The 27,626-nt window shown below is 55.1% G+C and overlaps 2 protein-coding genes across 2 annotated transcripts in view; one reads left to right on the forward strand and one right to left on the reverse strand.

Moving 5' to 3' along the window:
- Positions 1 to 11,806, forward strand: LOC123862301 (cholesterol side-chain cleavage enzyme, mitochondrial). The gene is made up of 9 exons (XM_045901878.1): positions 1 to 274; positions 3,198 to 3,353; positions 4,964 to 5,163; positions 6,049 to 6,252; positions 6,900 to 7,057; positions 9,750 to 9,916; positions 10,156 to 10,234; positions 10,749 to 10,946; positions 11,417 to 11,806. Exons 1-9 carry the CDS (start codon positions 6 to 8, stop codon positions 11,546 to 11,548), a joined length of 1,563 nt encoding a protein of 520 aa, XP_045757834.1. The 5' UTR covers positions 1 to 5; the 3' UTR covers positions 11,549 to 11,806.
- Positions 11,787 to 27,626, reverse strand: part of CCDC33 (coiled-coil domain containing 33) — a 101,719-nt gene continuing 85,879 nt past the window's right edge. Inside the window, exons 14-21 of the mRNA XM_045899716.2 lie at positions 17,647 to 17,807; positions 17,300 to 17,405; positions 16,963 to 17,094; positions 16,774 to 16,864; positions 15,679 to 15,845; positions 14,548 to 14,634; positions 14,115 to 14,228; positions 11,787 to 13,465 (exon numbers count right to left, since the gene is read on the reverse strand). Coding sequence (XP_045755672.1) covers positions 13,358 to 13,465; positions 14,115 to 14,228; positions 14,548 to 14,634; positions 15,679 to 15,845; positions 16,774 to 16,864; positions 16,963 to 17,094; positions 17,300 to 17,405; positions 17,647 to 17,807 — 966 coding nt within the window. The 3' untranslated portion in view covers positions 11,787 to 13,357. The remainder of the gene's footprint in view (positions 13,466 to 14,114; positions 14,229 to 14,547; positions 14,635 to 15,678; positions 15,846 to 16,773; positions 16,865 to 16,962; positions 17,095 to 17,299; positions 17,406 to 17,646; positions 17,808 to 27,626) is intronic.

Consider the following 27,626-nt stretch of genomic DNA (forward strand, 5'->3'; position numbering starts at 1 on the left):
ACAGCATGCTGGCCAAGGGGCTTCCTCTTCGCTCAGTCCTGGTCAAAGGCTGCCAGCCCGTCCTGAGCACCATGCGGGAGGGTCCTGGGCATCTCAGGACGCCCACTGGGGAGGGGGCCAGTATCTCCACTCAGATTCCTCGCCCCTTTAGTGAGATCCCCACCCCTGGAAACAATGGCTGGCTAAATCTGTACAGTTTCTGGAGGGGGATGGGTTCACAGAAAATCCACTACCACCAGGTCCAGAACTTCCAGAAGTATGGCCCCATTTACAGGTAAGCCTGGCAGTGTGGGGCTGGTGGGATAGAGAGGTAGAGGGGCCTGGGAAGCTTGCTGGACTTCCCTTCCCCAAAAGTTCTATCCTCCATTCCAGGCTCTTATCTATCTTTTTTTTTTTTTTTTTTTTTTTTTACAGGGGGGTGGGTAGGGGCAGAGGCAGAGGGAGAATCTTAAGCAGGCTCCGTGCCCAGCATGGAGCCCAACGCAGGGCTCGACCTCACGACCTGAGCCGAAATCAAGAGTCGGACACTTAACCGACTGCACCACCCAGGTGCCCCTGTTCTTATCACTTCTGACTTTACTCCTTCCGTGCCTGAGGATGGTGGCAGAAGGGAGAACCTTCCTAGACAATGGGTTCTGTTCCCAGCCCTGAGGCCTCAATGCCGCTCAGATCCTACACCCTTTGAAACTATCCTGGGGGCAGGTGGTAAGAGAGCAAGCTCTGTTAACTGCCTCCCTACAGCCATTATCCTCAAGACGCCTTGGAAGGTAAAGCTCTCATCCCCATTGTCGGAGGCAACTGAAGCTCAGAGGGGTGAGCATTCTTGCCCTGGTCACGCAGTAAGAGCCCTGTCCCGCTGGGTTGCTGGCCTCCCCCCTCAGCCCTGTGCAGATCTGGAGCAGCTGATTTTGTCCCCTCCTGGCTAGAGCTTCTCAGTCTCCAAGCATCTGCCTTGGTTTCTGCCAGGAGGAAGGGTCTTTGGTCTTTTAGCCTCTGAATGTGCTCCCCCCCTGCCCCTAGGGGCTGCCCTTGGTGGGAGGCCTCGCCTGTTCTGAACTGGCAGCTTCTAAGGTGCAAAGCCTTCAAGCCACAGCTGGGTTCTGTTCTGAACAGATACTTAAGGGGGATAGGGGGTTGTGGAGGTGCCAGCTGGGGGCCAGGAGGGGACACCAGGAGGGACAGTGCATTTTACTTTAAGTGAAAGGGTCAAAGTGGGAAAGGGCATTGATAGGATATGTTGGCTGGCTTGATGGTGGGCTTGGGGCGGGAGGGTAGGTGTGTTTGCCTAGGGGTCCAGCTGCTCATTCCTCAGGGTTCCTGACTCCCCTTCCCACAAAGGCTTTTGAAGTCCAAAGTGCTTTTTACAGCTGGTTGGAGGCAGGGAGCCCCGTGGCTGAGTGCCAGGTTTGGGAGAAGGTTGCTCCTCACTTCGGGGACATGGTTCGTTATTCCTGCTTCCTTCCCTCCTCCTCTTCCCTTGCTTCCTCTCCCTCTGGTTGGAACTCCTTCTTTTATCAAGCCCCTTTCTGTTTTCTGAGTCACTATCATCTGAGCCTCTTGACACGTCCTTGAATTTGATGTTACTATGCACGTTTTACAGGTAGAGAAACTGAGGCCGGGAAGGAGAAGGGTCTTGCCAAGGTCACACAGCTCATCAGGGCAAAGCCAGGGCTGTCTTTGGAACACCAGTTGTCTGACTCCTAGTTTGGTGTCCCCGTTCTGTTCTAACTTATGGCCCAGAAATGATAAACTTCTGAATACATGTGATTAAACAATTCAAAAAATATAGGCAAGCACAAATGGCAATTGCAATCAGATATAATCCCAATGTTGATAACATTTATGTAGCATTAAGGATGTGAATATATTATGTATGCTGTTTGGTGGGGGTCCCACAACAACATCTGGATGACTTCTTTCTTCTTTTTTCTCTTTAATATGATTTTAAAAGGCAGCACGGTAGTCTGGAGTGTGGATAAGCCACATTGATTGAAGCCAGTTCTGTAAAGTGGACATCTAGCCCTCCCTGGGCTATTTTGCTATTAAACGTGATGCTTATCCATTAGGCATCATTGTTATGCATCAGATCACTGCCTTGAGCTAGATTCCCAGAGTTGGAATTGGTAATAATAATAGCAGTTCAAGGATTTTGCTGAGCTGGGGTGAGGGGATGGAGATAGTGGTGTAAGGACACTTGGTAGCTGGAAAAACACTGAGGGGATTTTCTGGGAGGCCAGGGACAAAGCCCAAGGAGACTTGGGAAGGTAGGCTGGGGCTTAAAAGGGTCAGGGGTTAAAGAGCACTCTCCCTCTCCCCTCCCCCCCTCTTTTCCTCTCCTCCCTTCCCCTCTTCCCACCTCCCTCCCTCCCTCCCTTTGAGGAAGGAGGAGGGGATAGAACTTGGCTTATACCTGTATGTTTTTATATTTTGCCTTATAGTGTATCTTGAATTAACTTTCTTATGCAAAAGGCAGATGCACATGAGAAGTGGACTTTTCGGCCGTTTCCCCACAGAGACCGCCTACTTTGTGACATATATCTGCACTTGAGGCCTGGTGTTTTACCCTGATTTTATCTGAATAGAGGCAAAGTGCTTTGTTGGAATCCAAGGAGAGGCAGGGTGGCCACTCCCAGCATTCCAATCCTAGAGCCTCGAAGGGACTGGCTGGCCAGGTGTCTGGGCTGCCTACCCAGCAGGCTACACTCCGGTGATGACGTGACCATGCTGTTTCTGAGCTCTGCAGTGGGTGTGATGGGGGGAGGGTGCTGAGGGTGTGGACTCGCAGCAAGAAGAGCATGGCAGCGAGGACTTGATGGTCCTGGGGGGGCGGTGGCTGGTCCTGGGGACATGCCCTGGTACGGCAGCTACCACTGTGATGATGAGCATAAAGCTGTCACTTACAGAATGCCTAACAGGATCACATGCATAGACTTTATCATCTTGTCCTTCAGCAACCCTGTGAAACAGGTACTGAATCCCTATTTTATAAAAAAGGGAACTGGGACTCCGAGTGGGTGAGCGCCTTGCCTCAGGTCACAAAGCTGAGGAGGTTGTGGAATGGGGATCCACTCCCAGGACTGTTTGCTCTGTGCTCTAGGCCCCGAGGCAGTTATAGATGAGCTGAGCCCGGCCTGATTGCCCAGGGCCCCCTTGGCTTTCCTGGAATCCTCCATAGACCGTCTCATCTGTTCCTCCAGGGAGAAGCTGGGCAGCATAGAATCGGTTTATATCATCGACCCCGAAGATGTGGCCCTTCTCTTTAAGTCCGAGGGTCCCACTCCAGAACGATTTTGCATCCCGCCCTGGGTGGCCTATCACCAGTATTACCAGAGACCCGTTGGCGTCCTGTTAAAGTGAGTCCTGGGCTGACTGCCGGGGGCTGGAGGGAGATGACAGAGAGCTGAGGTAGGGCCACAGCTGGGCCATGCTTGCCCTGCCCTTCCTGGCTGGGGCCTCTAGGCAAATCCTTGGCATCTTCCTGTCTCCATAAACCAGCTGATGGTAAGAACCACACAGCCAGTCTTCAGGGAACTGCTCAGGTTGAAGATCGGAACGAGTAAATAAAGCCCTAGAGAACTCCTCACTGATTGGTTCATTCATTAAGTCCCATCTTATTGAGCACCTACTATGGGCCAGGCTCTGGGGTACAGTGACAAGTGGGGCAGGGCCCGCCACCGGGGGTCTACAGGGAGAAACGTAGGAAGAAACGATACTTGTCTACAGTGAGAAACGCAGACAAGTCAGTGTATTTAAGTGTAATGGACACCATATTCCACCAAATCGCTCATCAAAAATTTAAAATGTGCATATCCGGTGTTGCTGAGAATACAGAGAGACGAAAGCTCTCGTAGCTTGCTGGTGGGAGTGAACACTGGTGCCACCATTTCAGAAAATGGTTGGCCACTCCCTCCTGCACTTGGATATTCACCTACCTATGAGACAGCAGTGCTGTGCTCAGGGATAGGCTCCAAAGAATGGAGTCCCGAGGGGACATGAGCTAGAATGTTTGCAGCAGTGCTGTTCCTAACAACCAAGCCCAGGAAACCAGTTAAATGCCCAACGGGAGTGAGAATGAGTAGGCGGGGGCCCACACCAGTCAAAGTGAACGGACTCAGTGACTGTCGAACGGACTTAGCAACAATTGAGACAGTAGTTAGAAATTTAAAATTGAGTGGATAAAGCAAATCATGACAGCCTTTTTACGAAGTTGAAAACAAATATACAGTTTTTAAAAGTATGTTTTGGAATAGCTATAGATGGAATAAAACTATATATAAAACAAGCAAGGGCATCAGGCTGGTGGTCCCCTTAGCAGCAGGTGAGAGGGCCCGGGGGGTGTGCATCTAAGTTACTGTCAAGTTCCAGTTTTTGTGTTGCCTGGTGAGTTTGTGATAACATCCTTATAAACAAGCAAAGCCCTAAAACTATAAAGAGGGCTTTGCATGGATCTATTTTTGAGTATGGGCCACAAGCTGAGGTTTATTAGTAACCCAATTTTCAGGACACCTGAGATCCCCCACCAACGTTAGTAATGGGACACGTTGGGGGTGCGGAGGAGGAGAGATTGGTCAGTTGTGTCTGTGAGAGGTCAGAAAAGGTGACAGAGAAGGGTGCTTGAATGGCAGGAGTTGAGCATCGGCCAGGAGGAAGGGGAGGGCATGCCTGCAGTGAGGCAAACAGTAGAGGATTTGGAAGTTACTTCTCGAGGCTCTAAGAATAGGAGTTCCTGGCCACAGCAGCAACAGAGGGAGTGGAGGAGGGTGGGGGTTTTGTTCTTCTTCGCCCTCTTTCTTCCTATCCCCTCCCCCAGGCCAGGCAGCAGCTGGGAGATGGGAGGCCCAGGGTGTTGGGGGTGGAAGTGAGTGCAGGGCTCTGAGCTGTGGCTCAGCCATGTCAGCCCCCTCTGGGTTTGCCAGGCGTGGGTTTTGTGACCATCAGGGCCTGAGGGCCTGTGTTTTCCCAGGAAGTCAGGAGCTTGGAAGAAAGACCGGCTGGCCCTGAACCAGGAGGTGATGGCTCCAGAGTCCATAAAGAACTTCATTCCCCTGCTGGACCCAGTGTCTCAGGACTTTGTCAAAGTCCTACACAGACGCATCACGCAGCAGGGCTCCGGAAAGTTCTCAGGGGACATCAGTGACGACCTGTTTCGCTTCGCCTTTGAGTGTAAGGGGCTTGAATCTACCTGCAGTGGTCCTGTGGGTGGGAGAACCCAGCCTCCTACCTTAAGACCCAGCATAGACCTTGAAGAAGCATTGGGATTGGCTTCTGGGATGAGCTGCTGGACACATCCTCTATCTCTCTCCCTCCTGGGACGTTGACCTTCGAGGTCTGGGAGGGGATGGGAGGGTTGGGTGGTTAATCTAAACTGGGTATTTGAGGATGTGTAGGAGTTTTACAGATAGGGTAAGGAGGTCAGGCAGCAGGGGCAGAGGGAACAGTGCATGCGAAGGTCTCATGGCTTGATGGGGACCATGTGATCACTGAAGGGGATTTGGGATGCCCAGAGTTTGGCATGAAATCAACATTCAAATTCCTGACCCAGTAGGCAGGAAACACTTGGGGTGGTTGTGACTTCTTAGGTCCAGCCTGAGTGGGTCGTGGATGGTCAATTACCAGGGATTTGTGTCCCCTAGTCTCTCGTCTGACCCGTTTCAGGAAATAGCCAATTTGGTCAATTATGGATGAGAAATCTATCTCTCTTCTCAGGAGGAAAGCCCAAAGGCTGCTTGGGGTGCTGGTGGAGCGGTGGGGGGAGTAGTCTCAGCCTCTCCCCGGCCCTTTCCCAGCTCTGCTGGAGACTCTGCTTCCCACCACGCTTTGTAGGGTCTTCCACATGCCCCTCTGAAGGATCCCAGTGGTTGCCAGAAGGCAGTTTTCCTCAGCCCCTTGATTTCAGCCTTTGGGGACTCAGGCCTCAGTTTCTTTACTGAAGGAGTCTGAGGCTGGGTGCGGGAGATCCTATGTGTTTGTGGGGGTGGTGGTGGGATTCCTGGGGCTAAGGCCCTCATATGGCCAGGTTGGAAGGGGCTCTCCTGTGTCCCTCTGCAGCCATCACCAACGTCATGTTTGGGGAGCGCCTGGGGATGCTGGAAGAGAGAGTGGACCCTGAGGCCCAGCGGTTCATTGACGCCGTCTACCAGATGTTCCACACCAGTGTCCCCATGCTCAACTTTCCCCCAGACCTGTTCCGTCTATTCAAGACCAAGACCTGGAGAGACCACGTGGCTGCATGGGATGTGATTTTCAATAAAGGTGAAGGCTGCATCCTGGGTAGCCAAGTCTGGGGGCCGGGAGAGGCCTGTCCACCTCAGAGGGTGGGAAACTGAGGCCTGGGATTGGGGAGAGAGAGAGGTAAGAAGCCTCTGTCCTCTAGTGGGCAGGGAGGCTCCAGAATCCCTGGCCATGGTGGACTATAGGCTGGCTATTGGAGATGGTTAGATTTTTCTGGAGAAAGAGGATCAGAGATGTTCCTCATATTCTTCCAGAGGAGCCCAGGATCCCCAGAGGGTTAAGGACCCGTGCTTCAGACACAGCTGTGCTCGGTGACAGATTAGGACTTTGGTGGGAGAGATCGGTAAGGCAGGGTGAAGAAGGTTGACTGGGTGTGGTGCTGACGCTAGACCTGGAATCAAGTCCACTCTGCCCCTGACACCCCCATGACCTTGGGCAAGTCACTACCCTCTAGGACTTCTGTTTCCTTATCTGTAAAATGGGGATGACATCACTCACCCCCTAGAACTGTGGTCAGGAATTAGATGGTTATGAAGAACTCAGCAGAGAGTGTGTGCTCAGTAAAGGGGCCGCTAGAAAGCTGGACTCCTGAACCCCCAGCCCTTGGTACCGCCTCTCACCTTCCCTCCCACCTGCAGAGAGCTCACTTCTTTTCCCCTCCTGCACAGCCGAGATCTACACCCAGAACTTCTACTGGGACCTGAGGCAGAAGAGAGACGTCAACAATTACCCGGGCATCCTCCACAGCCTCCTAAAAAATAACAAGCTGCTCTTTGAGGATGTCAAGGCCAATATTACGGAGATGTTGGCCGGGGGTGTGGACACGGTGAGGGGCCCTCAGCACGTCCTGTCCCTTCCTGGGCCCCGTGCCCCTTCCCTGCCACTCCACCCTGTCGCCTGAAACCCTACCCACGTGGGGTGGGTCTCCCTTTCCTGGTTGCATTTCATAAATACTGATCTCCTAGAAGGGTGAGGTCATATCCGGCCCCCATGGACCATGCCTTGAGGCCGATCCACCATTTTTCCTTTGCCCGTGAGAAGGGAGCGACTAGGTGTAGGGGCAGGCTTGTGCGTGGGGTTTGTAAGGGAGAAGCCCTCCAATCACAGGTGGAGAGCACAGCACACTGGATTCAGGAAGGCAGGCAGGCCCCCCGAAGAGCTGGGAGCCAGTGGAATTTGCCCCGGGGTCTTGTTGCTGTCTCCCATCCTCCCCCTTCCAGACTCAGTCCCCCAAGGCACCCCCAATCCTGAAGGCATGCTCTGTGGTGCCTCCCTCAGGTCCTCTCCCCAGGCAGGACAGTACCCCAGAAACTTCTGGAATGTCAAAATGTCTCTGGCCTGTGTACCTCCCTTTTCCCAATATCATGTTGCTGTGAGAGCGAGGGTTAATTATTTAGTTTATTGATTATTAGTTGGGATTGAGGCACCGAGACTATAAAGATGAATATGAGAGACCTCAAATGTCCCAAATGGCTCAGAGAGGAAGGGCATATTAGTGTTCTGGGGCTGTCATAACAAAGTACCACACACCAAGTGGCTTAAAAAGCAGAAGTTTATTCTCTTGAAGTTCTGGAGCTGGAAGCCAAGATCCAGGTGGCTGGGTGGGTTTCTTCTGAGGCCTCTCCATGGCCTGTGGATGGCTGTCTTCTCCCTGTGTCTTCACACAGTCTGTGTCCAAATCTCTCCTTCTTATATGCATACCAGTCCCATTCATTAGGGCTCCCCCATAGGACCTCATTTTACCTTACTTCGCTCTGTAACGGGCCCTATCTCCCGATACAGTCACATTGTGAGGTCCTGGGGCGGGTAGGACTTCAACATGTGAGCTTGGTGGGGACACGACTCATCCCGTGACAAGGAGGCAGCATGCGCACAGATGACCAGCGCATGATGGTGTAGCACTGGACGGCCAGGCACGGGCCGGGGACTGAGGGCGCTGAGAAGAGGGGAGAGAGAACATGGCCTTGTAGGACAGGGAGAGTGCGCCATACAGGAACTGAAATTCAGCTTGTGTCTTGAAGGCTGTTGCTGGGAGGAGAGAGGAGCTGGAGAGTTTCGGGACCAGGAAGAAGTGGGTGTCAAAGCCCCCATGTTAATAACGTTCTTTCCTAGGTGTCATCTTTATGCTGTGCTCTAATAGGGGAGGGTTGGTCTATGGGACAGGCTGCAGACGAGCCTTTGAGCATATTTTAAACATTGTCAGTTATGTAGAAGACATCTCCCAAACCACTGACCTGCACCAAATCACCTATCCTTAGGTGACATTTATTAAGCCTGTCCTTTATGGCAGGCAGGGGCCTAAGCTTTTCACATGTATTAACTCATTGAGTATTCACAAACAACACTGGGAGATATGCTACTATTATCCCTCAATTTTAGGTGAGGAAATGGACACAGAGAGGTTAAGTCACTTAGTCAAGGTCACACAGCTCGGAACTTATTTGACTACTTTATTAAACAAATATCTCCTGAGTACTCACTCTGTGTCAGGCCTTGGAGGTAATAGGACAAACACACAGGTGTGCTCTGAGCCTTAAAGAAAGAGTACATCCTTGCTTCTTAGTTTGGGGAGGGGGATTCTAGAAAGAGGAAACAGCATGAGGAAGATTTCTGGTCTTCAGGAGCTGCATGTAGCTCGGTGCAGCTAGAGCTTGAGGTGCATGTTGGAGAGAGGTAGCAGTGGGGCTGAGAATGGTAGGCGGGTGTTGGGGGGCCCTGTGGGTCAGGCATGAGCTTCTGGGGCCAGGTAAGGGTTTTAAGCTGAGAGGTGACTACATGGCATTTTTTCCCGAGTGCTCCTGCTGGGAGGAAGAAGGAGAGTGTCCAAACCTCTTGGACAAAAAAATGATCCCTGGTAAGATGACATGTCCTGGCCATAGGAAGGAGGGCGGCTTCAGCCTGGGGTCCCACCACTGAAGAATCTGGGGCTGTGGGGCTTGATGAGTGACCCTCATACCTCCAGCATGGTCACTGCCTCTGGCTAATAGCGAGATGACCTGGTTCATCTCGGGATATGCACACTCTAATTACGACACTGTTGGGAAACAGGTCTGGCTGTTCTGGTTTCAGTATCTTTGGGCCTCACTTTATTTTATGCTCTCACAGGCAAATGCTGAGGTTTGGGGAAGGGCTAGCGGGAGAGGGATGGAATGGCAGTCATTTGGGAGTACCACCGTTACAGAAGTAGGGTTTGGCTTCCAAAGCCCTCTGGGTCTTCTGGAAGAAGGCATTGGCTGTATGGGTGACTCTCCCAGCTGGGGAAACAGATGGGCTCTGGTGACATCAGGGACGAGGACAGGGACAAGTGCTGCCCCAGACATGCCTGCCCTGGGGGGTGAGGAAGGCTTTTTTGGACCCTTGCCTTTAGAACTGTGTTTTGCTTTTGCGAATGGTGGTCTCTGGATACAGGGATGAGGGTGGGCAGAGATTCTTGGAAATGAAAATTTAGCCTGGGTTTAGAGGCCTCAGGAGTGATAGGTCCTCCTTGTCTTCTGCTGCCCCCCCCCACTCCCTGCCAGACGTCCATGACTCTGCAGTGGCACCTCTACGAGATGGCACGCAGCCTGAGGGTGCAGGAGATGCTGCGGGAGGAGGTCCTGGCGGCCCGGCGCCAGGCCCAGGGAAACCTGAGCACGATGCTGCAGCTGGTCCCGCTCCTCAAAGCTAGCATCAAGGAGACACTGAGGCAAGCCCGACCCTCCCGGCCTGCCTGCCTCATCCCCCAGATCCCTGGGCAGGGCACGAGGGAGGGGCTTGGTAGCGGGAAGCGAGAAGTCCAGGCAGACAGCTGGGAATGGGGAGGGAGGAAATAAGAGTTCGGGTTCTGTCTCCAGAATCCCCCCGGGATGCAGTAGCTGGGGCTGAGCCACCATGCGAGGCGTCCAGGCCTCAGGGCTTCAGCTCCTGAATGCCTTCCTCTGGCAGACTCCACCCCATCTCCGTGACCCTGCAGAGATACCTTGTAAATGACTTGATTCTTCGGAATTACATGATTCCTGCCAAGGTAGGTGCAGCGTGGGGGGGGGGGGGGGCGCTGCCAGCTCTGCCAGTCAGACAGGAGGCTGGGGGCGGACTGTAGTTGCACACAGACGGGGGCAATGGGGGTTTCTGTCCCCTCTTTCTTCCTGGAGCTGGCTGGTGTGGTCCTTGACAGCGCAGTCCAAGTGTGAACGAAGGGCAGGGGTACTGGACGTAGTGGGTGATGATCTCTGGAAGGTTGCCCGAGTCCAAGGTTAGGAGGGAGGCCCCATGGGCTGCCTGGGTCTCAGGAGCTCCCTGGGGCTGAGCAAAAGGCAGACAATCCCGGGGGCCATCCCCGGCCTTGAGTCCTCGGTCATGTCCACATGATGGGCGAGGCTCAGGGAGGGCTGGGGCCTTTTTCAACGTCGTGCGGCAGGGAGCGTCCTGTGCCGGGAGGCGGGACAGCCTGGCTGGGGGTGGGAGCTGGGAGCTGAGTCATGCTCCAGGCTGTGAGTAGATGAGGCCTATACTCAGGCCTCTGCCCACCTTGTCCCCAGACATTGGTGCAGGTGTCCACCTATGCCATGGGCCAGGACCCCACCTTCTTCTTCAATCCGGGCAAGTTTGACCCAACCCGATGGCTGGGTAAAGATAAGGACCTCATCCACTTCCGGAACCTGGGCTTTGGCTGGGGTGTGCGGCAGTGTGTGGGCCGGCGGATCGCTGAGCTCGAGATGACCCTCTTCCTCATCCACGTGAGTCCAGCCGGGGACATCAGGACAGCCTGAGCTGGCCGTGGACCGAATGAAGGCACTGACCCTCCTACACCCACTTCTGTCCAGAGCCCAGGGAGTACAAGGCTGGGGACATCTGTCTCCCATGACTTGCCCTCCTCCTCCCCCACAATTTTGGGCTAATCTGCCGTCTCCTCTTTTGGGCTAATTTGCTTATTACCATTGGTGTCCCCTGGCCATCTGTTCCCTCCAAGTGGTGACAGGATGGGTGTGGGGTGGGACGAGGTTTTGTAGAAGCTAAGGTGAATCAAGGGGACAAAGCACTAGGGGTGTATTTTCACGCACTGTGCCGGGTACATAGGAGCTGGCTGTTGAGCCCTTAGAACTCCCTGAGTCAGGCAAAACAGGCAACACCTACAGGTGAATGAGCCTGGCCCCGGGGGAGACAGCCCCTCCCCATCTCTCCCCTAAGCCCACCACCTCTTTCTCAGATTCTGGAGAACTTCAGAGTTGAAATGCAACATCTCAGTGATGTGGGCACCACATTCAACCTCATCCTGATGCCCGACAAGCCCATCTTCTTCACCTTCAGGCCCTTCAACCAGGACCCACCCCAGGTGTGATTAGAGAGGGTGCGCATCGCTTCTGCCACCCATCAAGCCAGCAGGGGTGCTGGAGGGAGGCCCGAGGGGGTGGCACCCCTGGTGGTGTCTGCTCGTCAGCCCTCGGTCCCCCTCCCCTGCTCCTTTTGGACCAGCTCTGAGAAGAGAGAGTTGGTGCTCCATGGTCAGCTGCCCCAGCTCAGCCAGGGCACCCCTCTTTCCCGCCACCTCTTCCCCCTCTCCGCCTGCCCCAGGAAGGCAATAAATGGCTGAACTACGTGAAGTGTTTTCATTTCTATCTGACCCCCAAGGTAGCCATCACTCCTGTGGAGATGCTCTGTGGCCTGGGTCAACAGTGGGATCTGAGCATGAATGGGGGACCTGAGGCAGCTGCGCTTGAAGCTCTCTCTGCTGGGACCCCCCCCCCCCAACACACACACCTATAGCAGCTCAGGGGCAGTAGGGTCGCCCTCCTTGCTGCCGCAGGAGTGAGGCTCTTGCCAGGCTCTGATTGGCTGAACCTTGGGTGGGAGTTCCCTGTGGGGTCTTGAGGACTTCCTGCCAAGGCCCAGTGAGAGATTTGGGGGAAGCTAGGGCCGAAGCCTGTGAGTGAGGGTCTGGTGTGAGGTGACTGACCTAGAGAATAAGAGGCCAGCGTGCTTTCTTTACCCCACCTGACCTTTCTCTGGGTTTCCCCAGGCCTCAGCTTCCTGTTCTAGGGAGATGTGTCCACTTGCCCAAGCTCTAGGCAAGAAGACTATGGCTGCGTCTGGTACATTATTTGGACTGTCGGACACTGGTCCCAATTTCAGCCCTCTTAACCCCTTCTGAGTCCATAATTCCTGATCTGACCGGGTGCCTGATCCTTTCTGGCCCTCTGCTAGTCAGGTCTAAGTCCTGCAGGCAGACAGGGGAGCTAATCCTGCTCAGGACAGTGGCCCTGCAGCCTTGGTCTCTTCTACCAGCATCTGTAGGCCCTGAGTCCACTCTTGGAGCCTTTCTGCTTTCCCTACCATACAATCCTCTTTCATGTTGGCTTTCCCTCTCCTTACCGCTTCCTTTCTCTTCTCTGGGGCCAAGTTGTCTTTGACTCAGAAATGTTAGAGCTGGAAAGGGGCTTACCATCAGAGAAGGTAAGCTCTGCATGGGATAGATGGGGAAATGGAAGCCCAGAGAGGTTGCTAGAGTCACTCAAGGTCACACAGCATGCTTGCAGCTAGAATTCAGGCCTCCTGATTCTCAGCCGAGGGCTCCTTCCCCGGGTCCCATCTGCTTTCCTGTCCCTGGCTGTATTTGGACACAACATTGCCAGCTCAGCCTAGCCCGGTAAATGGGGGTATTTCACACTAATATGTCATTGATTGCCACAGGCAGGCTTTAAGTCTTTCCCTTCCTGAGAAACAGATAAACCAAACTTGGAAGAAGGGATTTCAGATATGAGATGTCTGGGGGCAAGTGGAAAGTCCCAGCCTCCCTCACATTTTCCAACAGAGCTGGCCTCTGGTCATCTCATTTCTTCTGGAGGTCTGGAAGGGTTCCTGCTTTGGAAGGCCTCTTCCCCACCCTCCTGGGTTCACTATGACCTCTGGCTGTCCCAAAATGGTAGTTTCTGGGATAGGCCTCAGGAGACTTATAGCGCTGCAGTGGAGGGCCTGGGTTCAGAGTGGGGTCTGGCAGGAGGAAGCTGGGTCCCCTTGGCTGCCCTACTCCAGGAAAGAGGTGAATGCTCACTGACCTTATGGCATTTAATACAGTCATCTGGGGGGTGGAATGAGACTCCCCAGCACACAGAGAGGGAGGCCTGCTCCAGCTACTCAGGTCTGCTAAGACTCAGGTCTTTTCGGAGTTTGAGGGCTTGTTGAGCTTAGTCTCCGAGCTGGGCATCAGAGGGTCCAGCTTCGAGGGTCGCCTGTGGTCCTTGGCATGGGCCAAGGAGTTCTGTGGTATGCAAAGCAAAGGGAGGTGAGTACGCCCCTGCCCTGGTGAGGGGACCCATCAGAGTGCATCTTGCCTGGCAAGCCAGGCCTCAGAGGATCCAAATACAGTGGGCCATGCCTTCACAAAGGATTCCAAACCTGTTTAGCCTGGGGCCGAGCTTGAGGGGCAGCTGTGAACAGGCCTGTTTGTGTGGACGAAGCCAGCAGCCTTTCTCTCTGGCACCGTGCCCCCATCACCGGAAGGTGGGCAGCATTGAAGGGGCCAAGAGGGTGCGCTCACGGGAGAGCCTTAGGGGCTCTGGACTTGGGTGGGAGCCACAGCTACTCTGCGCAGGAGCAAACCCAGTGCTAAAGTACAGCCAGGACCAGAGCATTCCAGAAATGCCTGCAGGGGCGACCCTTCATCCACAGCCATGTCCTCTTGATTCTCACCACCACCCGTGGGAAAGGGTAGTCTCGGGGGGCTTTCTATTCCCCTTGGGCAGGTGGGGCATGGAGACCAGGCCAGGGCTCCTGATGGTAACAGGGCAGAAGCTGAGCGCAGGTCTTCTGGACAGTTCTTCTCAGGGCCCAGAGACTCGGGGTTGGGGATAGCGGCTGCCAGCCGCACTGCCTGCACCCCACGGAGCTTCTCCAGAGAGATCACTCACGGGCAGGCCAGTGATGACGGAGTTTGAGGGGTGCCCCAAGCCGTACTCTTGCTCCTGCAGCCGTGTGGCCAAGTCCTGCTTCTCGCGTCCCCAGAGTCGGGCCGAGTCCTCTAACTGCAGACACAGAGAGGGACAGATAGGGACCTGCTGGGCAGCAGGGCCCATCCCTGCAAGCAGGACAACCAGAGCCCGGGCAACGTGGGCCTACTACCTTCTGGAGACATCGGGCATGCCAGGGGTGGGTGGGGAGGGGCCAAATGACAGTCCGATTAAGGCACAGATGGACCCTCCTTGAGTTCCAACAACATATTGAGCCCTGACCTTGGGCACACACTGAGCCACAACCCTGGTCACACTTGGAGCCTGACTCTGGTCAAGGGTTGTTGAGCGGTGAGCCTGCCCAGGATGACTGACGCCAGCCTGGCTCACCTACCTGGCTTTCCAGGGATAGGATCCGGCTCTGAGCTCGTTCTAGCTTGGCCAGAAGGTTGAACTTGTCTGAGGTACTGGCAAGGAGATCCTGTGGGCAAAGCAGAAGCTCACAGCTGGCTCCCACTAGGGACTGCAGCCGTGTGGGCTCAGGAGGCCGTGAGCTACTGAGGCCGAAACCAGCCAGGTCTGAGTTCCCAGCTCAGCTCCCCAACGCAGAGCCTCAGACCCAGGGCCAAACCCTCTTTCCCGAGGTTGACCTGAGATGGCAGGTGCTTTTTTCACCACCTTTCTCCCCACAGATTTGGTTATATGGAGTTTCTGCACGTCACTTTCTAAATGTAAAATGTACCAGGCAGATTAGCTCACAGAAAGGACTCTTGAACAGGGAGTCTTTTGGTAAAGTGAGGGCTCCCCTGTGCCCGCACTTTACCCAATGTCCATGCACCAGGGGAGCGTTCAAACAGAATTCATCTCCTATAAGTCCTGGGATGAAGAGAAAAACCCTCCTGGGTCCCCTGCCCACCCCTCTTCTGTAATTCCAAATGTCTTGTCTTTGGGTTTGCGTAAAGCAGGGGCGCCTGCAGCAGCCTTGGAGATGGAGCGGGGCCGAGGCATTTCCGGGGCCAGGGGCACCCACCTGTGCGGGCAGGGCCTCTGTGCCCTTGGAGTGGCCTGGGCCATCTGTCTCTTGCAGTCTCTCTGCCAGGTCTCCTCCTGCTCCCAACTCCCTGGGGTCCACCTGGGATGGGGGAAAAGGGCTCTCTCTCCAAGGCTGTACCAGTCCCAGGAAATGTTCCAGGATGGAGCTCAGAGAGGCTGTGTGGAGTCCAAGTGCAGGCCAGCCAGGTGGCAGAAAGGGGTCAGGGATCAAAGGTCAAGGGCCATTAGGGGCTTGCTTTCTCCCAGGCTGCAAGAGGAGGGCAAAGGTGGAGCTTTCAGGCCCATGTGTGTCCCCCAGGAGGAAAGAGGCGGGCCTGAGAGTTGGCACTCCAGGAGTCTCCAGGCACATCGGGGACCCTGGGAAGCCTAGCTCGGGATCGTGGTCTTCAGCTTGGATTGGGCTGGGCACAGTTGCTGAGCGCCCAGCGGCTGGCTCAGGCAGGCCCAGGCCCCGTGTGGGGGCGGCTCTTACCGGCAGCGCCTGCTGCTGCAGGATAATGGGCGCTGACTGGTGGCGGTTCTTCTCCAGCTCTGCCCGCAGCCTGGAGTTTTCCGCCAGCAGGACTGAGTACAGGTCCACAGGCAGGTTCTCTTCCGTCGGCCCCGGGGGACGGCCAGAGGCGGAGAGCATGGGGAAGGCTGCAGACGTGGCCACAGCTCTTCGTGAGACAGGCTTTCCTGCCCGCCTGCCCCCAGCCTGATCTGCCCCAGCATTTTGCTCCATTCTGCCCCTCCTCTGCTCCCAAGCCTTCAATGGCCCCCTGCTGCCAGGGGAATCAGAGCCACAGCCTCACCCCATCCCAGGCTCTTTAGAATCTGACCCCGTGTTCTCCATAACCACTCCCCGGCCTTTGGTCCTGGGTCATTTTAGCTCTTCACCTCTCCCTCTCCTCCCTTCTCTGCTCCTGCCATTGTCACTCCCTGGGCCTTTGCCCTCCCTAGGCTGCCTTCCCCTCTCTCATCCCACTCTGGGATGACCCTGGGGTTCCTGAAAGGCAGCCCCAGCTTGCACAGTTTTCCAAAGGCCTTCCGAAATGCACCCCCCCCCCCCCCCCCACACACACACCCTTGCAGTGAAGGCTGCCACAGGGCTGGGCACATGGCTCAGGGAAATCCTCTGCCCGGGGCCGGCCTGGGATGGCGGGACCTGGTTCTTCCCCCCTTCCCCCAGAGCCCCCTCAGACTGGCCCTTCTAGGTGGCTCTGATAACGTCAGTGGAGGAAACAGACAAGTGCTGTTTGTTTTGTAGAAGCGGATTCTGAAGACAATGGGGAGACGAGGAAGTTCCAGAAGGGCCCGGGCAGCCCCTGCCTGCTCACTCCAGTCTGCGGGGCCTCTCTGTGGCTCTGAGCAGGGTCTGCTGTCTTTCTAGCCTGGTTCACACACTGTCCCCATGTATCCCGAGGGGCTTCTTGGCAGGAGAAGGGAGCCCAGGGGACCTTTGGGAGCCCCTCACTGCCTGCCTCAGTAGGGGGTAGCATCCTTTGCCCCAGCTCTGCTCCTGAAGCCGATGCTCCAGGAAGGCCGGGCCCCCAGGGATGGGACAAAAGCTGCGGAGCAGACTCACCCATGGTGGGCTTTCCCTGCAGCCTGTTGAGCAGGGGCTCCTTCCTGTCCCGCAACTTGTCCTCCAGCACCCGCTCCATCTTCTCGATTACCTGGAGGGCAGAGCACAAAGGCTGGGCTGGCCGCGGGGGGATGGCGCACCTCCCCGCCCCGGGCTGGCGCCTGGCGGGCTGGTCCCTGTGGCACCTGCCTTCTCCTGGTGCCGCACGGTCTCCTCCAGCGCCTTCATCTTCTGCAGCTTGTCCTGGTACCGCTTCAGCAGCGCTGCCTGTGGCTGCTGAGCCTGGTGCAGGAGGAGCAGCTCCTTCTCTCGATCATTCTTCTGATGGTGGGGGAGGGAAGGGGGCGGGGAAAGAAGGGGTGCCCGGGGTTACCCTTGGCCCCTCTGCTGAGCCTCCCACTGCAGTGTCCCCTTCCCTCCACGCCTCTCTCCCTTCTGCTCCCAGACGCTGCTCTGAACACCCCCCAGCTCCCTTCCTCTCTGCTCCCTCTGCCCTCTGCCCCCCACCCCCCCAGCCCCAGCTCACCCGAATCAGCTCATTCTGCAAATGCTGCACCTTGTCCCTCAGTTTCTTCAGGTCCAGCTCACTCAGCAGCAGTTTCTGCTTCATGGACACTGGTGGGGTGGAGGAGCTGTCTCAGGGAAGAGGCATCTCCCAGCTCAGCAGAGCTGGGGGGGCAGGGACAAGTGTCTCTCAGTCCTGGGGATCGAGACAGGACTGGAGTCTCCATTCCCCATCCCGGAGAGGACCCCACCAGTGTCCAGGAGCAGGCACAGCTGGGAAAATCTCCCCACCACCCTGGTCTGCAATCCAGAGCCTGGGCTCGGGCAGGCACCCGGATGCTCTCAATGGCCCGTATACCCTCATCCAGCTTCTGAGCTTTGTTGGCGTTGTCCTGCTCCTCTTCCCCCTCCTCCTGGGTCAGCTGGCTCCTCAGCATGCGGTTCTCGGCCTCCAGCATGCTGGTGTGTTTCTGCAGCGACAGGATGTCCTCTGCCATCTTCTGCATGGCCCGCCGGTAGTTGTTCATCTCCTGTGGGTCCCAGAGCTCAGAACCAGGTCCCCAGTCCCACTGGGACCTCCACCCCACATCTGCACCCCCACTTGGAATTCAGCGGGCCAATGAGCAGAGTGAACCCCAAGCTGTGCCCTTGAGTCTTAGCAACTCCTTAAGGGGGTGGTAATGACTCGACCTCCACTTCTCCTGGCCATGGGAGAGCAGTCATGCCAATGATCTCTCCCAGAGGCCATGTGTCTTCTTGTGATGCCAACGAGGAGGGACCTGGGGCTCGCACCCCTGGTGAGGGAGCTCATGAGTAGCAGAGACTCGAAAGGCCCCGGGGCCAGGTTTCCAGGGTCTGGTTAACTCCGAGCCACTTCTCTGCCTTCTCCTTCTCCCCTTTTCTAATCCCTATCCTTCCTCATGTCACTGAGAACCCGGAGAAGAACCTTCAGAACTCCCAGTGAATGCTACTTGGGAGCTGAGCCCAGGCCCCAGCTACCCTGACCACCCCGGGGGGCAGGAAGAGACATCTGGTAGGCCCAGGAGACCCAGATAAAGACTCGAGGTCAGGACTGGGATCTACAGGATCTAGGGTATGAGGTGGGGCCAGGATCTACCAGATCTAGGGTATGAGGTGGGGCCAGGCTGCCGGGCTCTGTCTTTGATTAGGAGTAACAATAGTCCTAATATCTGGTGCTCACTGAGCACCGAGTGTGCTCTGGGTTAGGCCCTCCCTCACTTAGTCCCCACACCGAGCCTCACATCCAGCCTGTCATCATCCTCATTGCACTGACGGGAAAACCAAGGTCCAGAGAGGCGTGTAACTGGCTCAGTCACAAAACTAATGAGTGGCAGAGAGAGGTCTGAGACTCAGGCCTGCTAGTCCTCGAGTCTGTGTTCTTAAGTGCTTTGCAATCCTGCCAGATGCCCCCATCCGGGGAAACTGCACAGTATGCTGAGAAGTGCTAGGAGCAGCTTCCTGAAAAGGATGATTGGTGTAGTCTCAGTTTGGGAAAAAAATTAACGTCTGCCTTCATGTATGCATAGGAGATGGATGGGCTACATTAATGGCCTTTGCTTTGTAATAAAAATTCCCTACTGTTATTTATAAAAAAGTTTTTAAAAGGGAATTTCTTAAATATAAATATAAAAGAAGCACCCAAAATGTGAGGCCAGGAAGGTCGATAGAGGGGGAGGAGGTGGAAGGGGGGGAAGTGAGGCGGGCAGAGTTTGCTAAGCCCTGGAAGCCGGTGGCCCTCCTGAAGCTGCGGAGGCTTCGCATGTGGGAGTGGGGGCTCCTCAGCCAAGCCAGGCCCCCAAGTTTCCAGGAAGCAGAGCTCGGCCCCCAACTCCCTCCTGGGCCCCCTGCTGACTGCGGCTGTGGCCTGCCTCCTGGCCACTGCCTCCAACCTGCTGCATGTGGGCCACTGGCTCCTTGGAGAAGGGTTCCCAGACAGCGGGGACTCATCAGACACCACTTGTCACCTGCCACTGTCTAGCCTTCTGGCCGGACTCCCTCTAACTGGTGCCAGGGCAGGATCCATCTCCCCAGCACCTGTCCCAGTTGAGTTCCAGGTCCTGGCGCCTCTAGATCGGCCCATCTGGTGTCCTTGGGCAGCATCATTAACTAAGAGACTCGGCCTAGAGACTGCACACACACACAGGGCCTTGCGGTCAGGCTTTGGTCAGACGCCCAGTGTGGCCACTGACTCACTGAGCCTAGACAGGCCCCTCCAGCTTTCTGAACCTCAGATCCCTCTGACAGGCTAAGCACGGGGTTGCTGCGGAACTCAGAGTCAGCGCATGCGGCAGCTGGCTCAGGCCTTGCCCAGGACAGGTAGGCCCTGGATTCTCATCCCATTCTCATCCTGCCCCATTTCTGCTCAGCGGCTGCTTTAATCATCAGGTCAGACCCCTTCCTCCTCGTCCTTGTTGCCCAACACGCATGACAGACAGTGCCCACCCCTCTGCTGGGCCCTGCATCTTCCATCTATGGCAGCCCAGAGACTGACACAGGTTTGGGAGGCCCAGGAGACTGTCAAGAGGAAGCACGTGTTATTTTGGAAAAGGAAATTTGTCCCTCTTCTCCTTCCCCGGCCCCGTTTTGGCTTTCATTATGTCGTCTCTGAATAATTAAAGCAGTATCCAAATGGGTTTCTTTGCTTGTAGGATTAAATCTCCTAGAGGAACACACACACACATGCAAGAATAGTGTTCCAGGATGCTCAGTGAGTTCAGTCCACAGACTTCTGCCGGGGCCGCATGGAGTACTCACAGAGAGTGACCTTGCTAGCTTGTTCTGACACAGAGAGATGTCGGCACAATATTGTTAAATTAAAAAAAGCATGTGGCAAATTGCTATGATCCCATCCAAAATGTGTGTGTGTGTGTGCATGTGCGTGTGGGTATGCATACAGGTGTATAAGAACAGAGGTTGCTGCTCTGTTTGGGAGGGGAAAGGAATACCTACTTCCTTTCTAATCATATATATTTTTAATATAATATATAAAAATATATATATTTGAGAGAGAGAGGGAGAGAGTGTGTGAATTTGGGGGGGGGGTGGACGGGGGAGGCAGAGGGAGAAGGAGAGAGAGAATCTTAAGCAGGCTTCACGCCCAGTGTGGAGTCCAACATGGGACTTGATTTCAAGACTCTGAGATCGTAACCTGAGCCGAAACCAAGAGTCAGGCACTTAACCAACTAAGCCACCCAGGTGTCCCTCATTTTATATTTCTAGTAAGAATATATCCATATATTATTCATCTAATTTAAAATAATTTTAATCTAAACACAATGGGGGTCACACCATGTTCATGGATTGAAAGATGTAATATTTGAAGAATTAGTTCTTTCCAAAATTGATGTATAGATTTAATGCACTTCTGATCAAAATCATAACTTGTGTGTGTGTGTGTGTGTGTGTAGAAATAGACAAGCTGATTCTATAATAGGTGAGAAATAAAAAGGGCAATATAACTAAAATTATTTTTGAAGAGGAACAATTGGGAAGACTTACTTTATCAGCTATCAAGACTTACGATAAAGTAACAGTAATTAAGACAGGGTAATATCAGTGCAAAGATTGATACGTAGGTCAAAGAGGTAGGATAGAGAGTCTTGAAGCAGACCCACATGTATATGGACTCTTAACTCATGACAAGGGTGGTATTCAAGGACTGCAGGGATAAGACCGTGATTGTAGTAGATGATACTGTGTCAGTTTGATATCTATATAGGAAAGGGGAAACTTGGCTGCCATCACATATCATAAACAACAATAAATTCCAGGAAGATGGAGATCTAAGTATAAAACGTGAAACAGTAAGGATTCTAAAAGACAAGGATAAGAGTATCATTAAGAACTTCAGGGAGGAAAAGCTTTTGAACAACAGGACACAAAAAAGCACAAGTCAGAATGGAAAGGATTGATAAATTTGGTCCATTTAAGTTAAGAACCTCTATTCATGAAAAGACATTATTAAGGGAGTGAGTGGGCAAGACCAGTAGGAGATATTTGCAACATGCACGACAGACCGTTGGCTCATATTCAGATATAAAAATAACTCTTACAAATAAGTAAGAAAAAGACAGACCACTCAAGGGAATAATGACAAAAGATTGAACTGGCACTTGACAGAATAAGTCAATAAGCATGTGAACTGGTGCCCCCCCTCTTTAGTCATTTAAAACCACAACGAGATATTACTATACGCCCACTAGAATGACAAAAACAGAACAAAACAATCCCACCGTGTCAAATGTGGGTGAGGGTGTGGAACACGTGGAACACTTCTTCACTCTTGGGGGACCTGAAGAACCACCACCACTTTGGAGAACCCCCTGCTTACAGGATACTATTCAGGTTGAATGTAGGCATAGCCTACGATCCTGCAATTATACACCTGGGTGTATTATACCCAGCACAAATGCATGCATCCACGCATCAGGAAGCAGGGGTGAGAACATTCCTCGCAGCATTATTTGTATTAATCCCAAGTGGAAATCACACAAATGTCCATCACAGTCAAACGGAGACATACAATGGAATATAAACAGCGGTAAAAATAAATGAGCACCAAAGACATGAAACCACAGGGAGGAAGCTCTCACACATAATCTCAAGCAAAAGAAGTCGGACACGAAGTACCTACCCTATGATTCCATAGAGATTTGGCTCAAATCGAGGTCCCCCCCATGTTGGATCCCTGCTCCTCCAGAAGTCTGCTTCTTCCTCTCCCTTTGCCCCTCCCCCCGTCCCGCTCTCTCTTGCACACGCACACACTCTCTCTCTCAAATAAATGAATAAAAGAATTTATTTATTTATTTGACAGAGAGAGAGACAGTGAGAGAGGGAACACAAGCAGGCGGGAGGGGGAGGGAGAAGCAGGCTTCCCACTGAGCAGGGATCCTGTTGTGGGGCTCGATCCCAGGACCCTGAGATCATGACCTGAGCCGAAGGCAGCCGCTTCACGACTGAGCCACCCAGGCGCCCTAAATGAATAAAAAACAAACCAAAACAAAAAAACCCAGGCAAACTGAAGCACTAGAATTAGAAGTCAGGGTGGGAGGTCTATGCGGGGAGCTGGGGGGCGTGGCTGGGAGGTGTGGGGGGAGGTTTTGAGGTGTTAGCAGTGCTGCACCTCTTGACCTGTGGGACACGCGGGGCTGACACACGTATGTTCACTTTGTGATAAATCACTGCAGCGAAGACATTTATGTTTTGTGCATTTGTCTGAATGTGTGTACTCCACATAAAAGAGTTAAAAACATTTAATGAATTAAAAACTAAATGAATCCTGGCTCAAGTCTGCTTAAGTCCACGAAGCCTCCACACCACGGTTCTCCTCTGGGGACTCTCCTCCTCTCAGCGACACTGGGTTCCTCTCAGCCCTGAGTTTTGGATGCTCCCGGAGGCGCCCTGCTCCCAGGCCCTCCTGGCAGCATCTTCCGGCCATGAGGCCCTCTCCGGGCCTACAGCGGAGGGCCTGGTGGAGTCTGCTCCGCCTGCAGGCAGGGCCCCCTGAGGACCAGCAGGCGTGCACACTGATCCTTGTCAGGGGCCTACACAATGCCTCAGAAGATCCTGTGAGACTGATGGCTTTGGTGACACGTCCAAGTTCAACTGGCCTGCAAATATGGGTCTAGCACTGGAACCCAACTCTACTCGAAAAACTATGCTCCTTGCACCTCCTTGATTGAGGAAGGCTGGGGCTTCACCCAGAGAGAAGAAGAAAGAATGAGTCCTGGCTTGGTTTGGAGCTCAATCGATCTACAGAAATTGAGTGGCACTGATCGGGGAGTAGCCAGTGTCCACCTGATGTCCCAAGGCCCCATTCTGCCCTTTGTCCCCGAGGTCAAGGCTGCCTCAGGGCAGAGGTGGAAGAAAGGGTTCCCCTATCTGCTCTTCAGGGAGCCAGACGTGCTCAGACCTCCCTGCGTCAGGAGAGGTGGCCATGTGGCCTCTTCTTACTGTCCCCACCCCAGCTGGCCCCGGCTGGGAAGAAGACCGCAGATTCGAATGCGCCTGCCTGATCCCACTGCCGGCTTCCCAGCTTCTCCTCCAGATGCGCCCAGTCCGAGGTAGGGGTAGGGGGCCAGGGGCCCTGGGCAGGGAAGAGCTCTGCTGGATGCGGGAACCCTGCGCACGGCAGTCTGGGTGTTGGGGGCTGGATGCGGAGGGCTGAGATCGTCACAGCTGGCCGTGGTTCCGAGTGAGCTCCTGAGGTTTGCACCAGCTTCCTCCCAGCTCAGTGTCAACTCAGAAGCCTGGCATCGAGGCCTCTCGCAGGTACTCGAGCCACCCTGCCCCTCCAGCACATGCTCTCACACCCGCGCGCATGCTGAGCACTGTGTGCAGAACCCCCTTTCCCACACCTGACCTTCGTCTTTTTTACAGTCCACAGGGCAGGGTGCATGTGCGTGTGCACGTATGCCCGTGCGAGTGGTGGGAGTGGGGGGGAGCGGGGGACGGCCCCCCCTCCTCTCATCCAGGGCCCCGCTCTTTCTAAGGGCCCATTGTTCTCGAACTCTGAACAGTCCTGGGGTGAGCAAGGCTCTCTTTCTAACACCCCCCCACACACACACATGAAGAGAGCTGAGGCTCAGAGCAAGGGAAAGAGAGGTGGAGGGAGCATGACTCCTGGTGAAGTGGGGTGTCTTAGCCTCAGCCAGATGGCCCCTTCTGGGGGGAGGGTCGTGGGTCCTTTGGGACTTTGCCCCGTGGAGATGAGCCCTATAGACCTTCCACAGGCCGCTCTGCCACCCCGGCCTGGCTGCTGGCTGCTAGTGGGCTCTCCCTGGGAGGAGGGAGGGGGATCCTGGCTTACCTCCCTCAGTCTCTGCCCTGGCCAGCACCCCCTATCCATGGGACCCAGAAGGGTGGCTGCCCGTTGGCCCACCCTCCCTCCTCAGCTTCACCCACCTCCACCGCTGAGCAGCGACCTTGGGCAGCGAGGCTGGGTTGGGGAGCTGCGGCCTGCAGGCGGGTAGCCCTGACCTCTCCCCGCAGCCTGGGCGAGGCTCTCCACTCAGGGCCACGCTCTGCGTCACAGCCCAGCCTTGAGAACACGCAGGACACCACGGCCCGGATTCCCGTTGTGGCTCTGCCTCTCTGCTCCCTCCTTCCCCCCAATTCCCAGCCTGTTCTGGGGGCGGTGGACAGGATATCAGCCTCTTCCCTGTCTCCTCCCTGGGCTAGCACATCCTCTGGGGACGCTGTTCTACCCGTGCCTGACCCCGAGTGCCCACCCACTGGTCCCCCACAGGACCTTGGCTCTCAGAGTCTGTGGAGGCAAGAAGCATCAGGTCGCCCCAGATTCAAATAACCCCTCTGCCCCTCTGTGAGGGTGGCGGCCGCGCTCTGAGCCTCAGGGTCCTCAGCTGTGGAGTGTGAAAAGAGCCCTAAGACAAGGGGTGGCTCGGGGGTGAGTGGGTGTGAGGAGGGCCAGCGCGGGCCCTGGCCCAGAGGATGACTCTGACTACTGTCCCCATACCACCTTCTGAGTGCTTTTAAAAAATTATTCTTACAATAGCCCCGAGTACCAGGCACAGGATGTAGGATTATCTGACTCCCCCCATTTTGCAGAAACTGAGGCCCAGCCCCCACCTCAAGCCTGAAGGGGGCAATGCTTACCACACCCCTCCCCCTCAAGAAGTTCTTATGGGGGAACCTGAGGTTACCTCATCCAAGTGGGGGCGTTCCAATATACCTGGAACCACTACCAACTTGGTTGACCAGAAACACTTTTAGACCCTCGTTGTGTAAATGCCCAAAGTCACAGAGATCCAGTTATAAAGCTGAGGCTGGAAGCAGCTCAATAAACATGCAGTCAGCCAACCTTTGCTGAGCCCCACTGTGTCCCAGGTCTGTTCCATGCTGGGGCCAGGGAACAGAGGAGCCCCCGCTGTCCCTCCCTGCCTGCCCTGGTCCCCTATCTACACAGAGATGGCAGGAAGTGCCCGCGACAGAGGGGAGCTCAGAGGAGGCTCCTAACCCAGACTGGGGGAGCTGGGAAGGCTTCCTGGAGGAGCTGATAATCCGAGTTGACTCTTGAAGATGAGTAGGTGTTACCTGGGGATGGGGGTGGGGTCTCTGGGGGCAGAGGCAGGGAGGTGAGTGTGTGATGAGGAACAGAGCAGGGGAATTTCTGGAAAGCAGGGGACAGGGAGGAGAGTATAGGGGTATGGCTGGAGAGGGGGCAGGGCAAACAGAAGAGGATCTTGAAGGCTCGTCTCAGGGGTTTGGACTTGTCCTGTAGGGTCACCGAAGGGCCTAAGCAGTGAGGCAGGTGTGTGTGTGTGTGTGTGTGTGTGTGTGTGTGTGTGTGTGTGTGAGAGAGAGAGAGAGAGAGAGAGATAAGACCCCTCTGGCTGCCCAGCACAGAGGGAATGCAGGGCAGGTGCAGTGAGCCAGGCAACAAGGGATGGCACCGAGCCGGCAGAGGCAGCGGGCATAGAGGTGAGGGCAGGAGCTGCAGGAGGGAGGAGGAAGAGGGGGAGGAGGAGGAGGGGGAGGAGGAGGAGGAGGGGGAGGAGGGGGAGGCGGAGGAGGAGGAGTCATCCTCTGTGGTCTTGGGGGACAGGGAAGAGGTGCATGCACCCAGTGGGGAGGAGGAGGAGATGTTAGCCTGGGGAGGGGTGAGGCATGTGGGGTGAGGGGTGGTCACAGACAGTTGATGGTGGTCAAGCTTGGGGAGCATCCTGGCTGGAGACGGGGTGGGGAGGGCAGCCCATGGAGGTCTAAGGGAGGCCTTGGAAGGAAAGAGATTTTCCAGAGTCAAGGAAGTGTAGCATGAGGAAGGGGGCTCCAGGATGAAGGTGATAGTGGGAGAGGAGCCCTCAAGTTCAGGGCAAGTGCCAGAAAGGTGGGAGAGAGAGGGGCGGGGCAGCTGGCAAAGCCAAGGCCACGGAGCTTCAGAGCGGAGTGTCTTTGGGCACGGTTCATTGGGTAAGACAGCCTCTCCCCCTGCCACCTGCAGATAACCTGAAGACCGGCCAGGACAGAGCCGAGGGACACGGGAACACCACACAGCCATGAAAAAGAGGAACCACAGCGCGGAGCTGCTCACAGATGCAGCTCACACACAAAGTGCAACAAGGGAACCACACGCAAAACGACATGATGCCCTTTAGAGAAAGGTCAGCCCTGGGCTGTTAGGACGCAGGGCCCGGGGAGGCACACTTAGGGGGTGACAGGATAAAACATCAAAGCCAGACGAGAAGCTACCGCCGATGTGGTCATGTCAGGGGAGGAGGGGGACGAGGGGCCTCTGGGTGCGGGCGCTGTTCTAGTCCGTGCCCTGGGTGGTGGTGGCGAGGGCATTTGCTTTCTAAGTATTTGGTTGTGGTGGGTTTTTTTTTCTGTTTTTTGTTTTTGTTTTTGTTTTTTTACGTTCAACGCAACCCACGTGAGTTACATTTCACCATTTAAAGGTTTTTGAAAAAAAGCAAGAAGGGGGCGCCTGCCGCTCAGTTGGTTAAGCGTCTGCCTTCAGCTCAGGTCATGATCCCAGGGTCCTGGGATCGAGCCCCACATCGGACTCCTTGCTCAGTGGGGAGCCTGCTTCTCCCTCTGCCTGCTGCTCTGCCTATCTGTGCTCTCTCTGTGTCAAATAAATAAATAAAATCTTAAAAAAAAAAAAAAAAGCGAAAAGGTGAGAAGGCTCAACAGCTTCTGATCTGCAGAGGGAGCCTCTGGGCGTGGCCTTGAGGAGGTGACCCCTGGTGACCTTGGCCTGTGCTCTGAATGCCAGAAGGCGGTGCGGGGGACAGTGAGGTTGAGAAGGGACAGAGGGAGGGGGAGAGGCGTGGGGATGGACAGAGAAAGGACTTTCAGGAGAATGAGGAGATAGGCAGGGAGGGGGTGTATGGGAGTCCAGGGCTGGAGCAGGGGTAAGAGCAGGGAGGGACTTTACTCTGTGAGGGGAAGGAAGAAGCTTGAGGCCAGGGCAGGTGTAGACAGGTGTCTGGATCAGAGGCAGTGTGGGTGGTAGGGCTCGGCAGTGGGTGGGGTGGGTGCAGAGGGTGGGCGGTGAGCCTGAACCAGGGTGTCAGATTTGCTGCCTGGCACTCACCCTTCCCCCCTTTGCCCTTCCCTGGGCAGCCATCCACCCTCTGGGTTGCCAGGCCAAGGACCCGTCGCGGGCAGGCCCAGGCTTCTGTCCTGTGATTTGCCTCTGCAGCCGGCAGAGGGCAGCCACCTCCCACAGATGCTCTGCCTTCAGGTCTCGGAATAAGGCCGGCCTGAGCAGGCCCCACAGCTCAGGGGTGGGGAAGGGTGGGGGAGAGGCATAGGGGGCTGTCTTGCTCTCCAGCCCCACATACGTCCTTCCTCCAAAAGGTCCTGCC

Source organism: Mirounga angustirostris, unplaced genomic scaffold (assembly GCF_029215605.1).
Source record: "Mirounga angustirostris isolate CCGP_5_RB_7025 unplaced genomic scaffold, mMirAng1.0.hap1 SCAF_9, whole genome shotgun sequence".
In the NCBI taxonomy this organism is placed as follows: Eukaryota; Metazoa; Chordata; class Mammalia; order Carnivora; family Phocidae; genus Mirounga; species Mirounga angustirostris.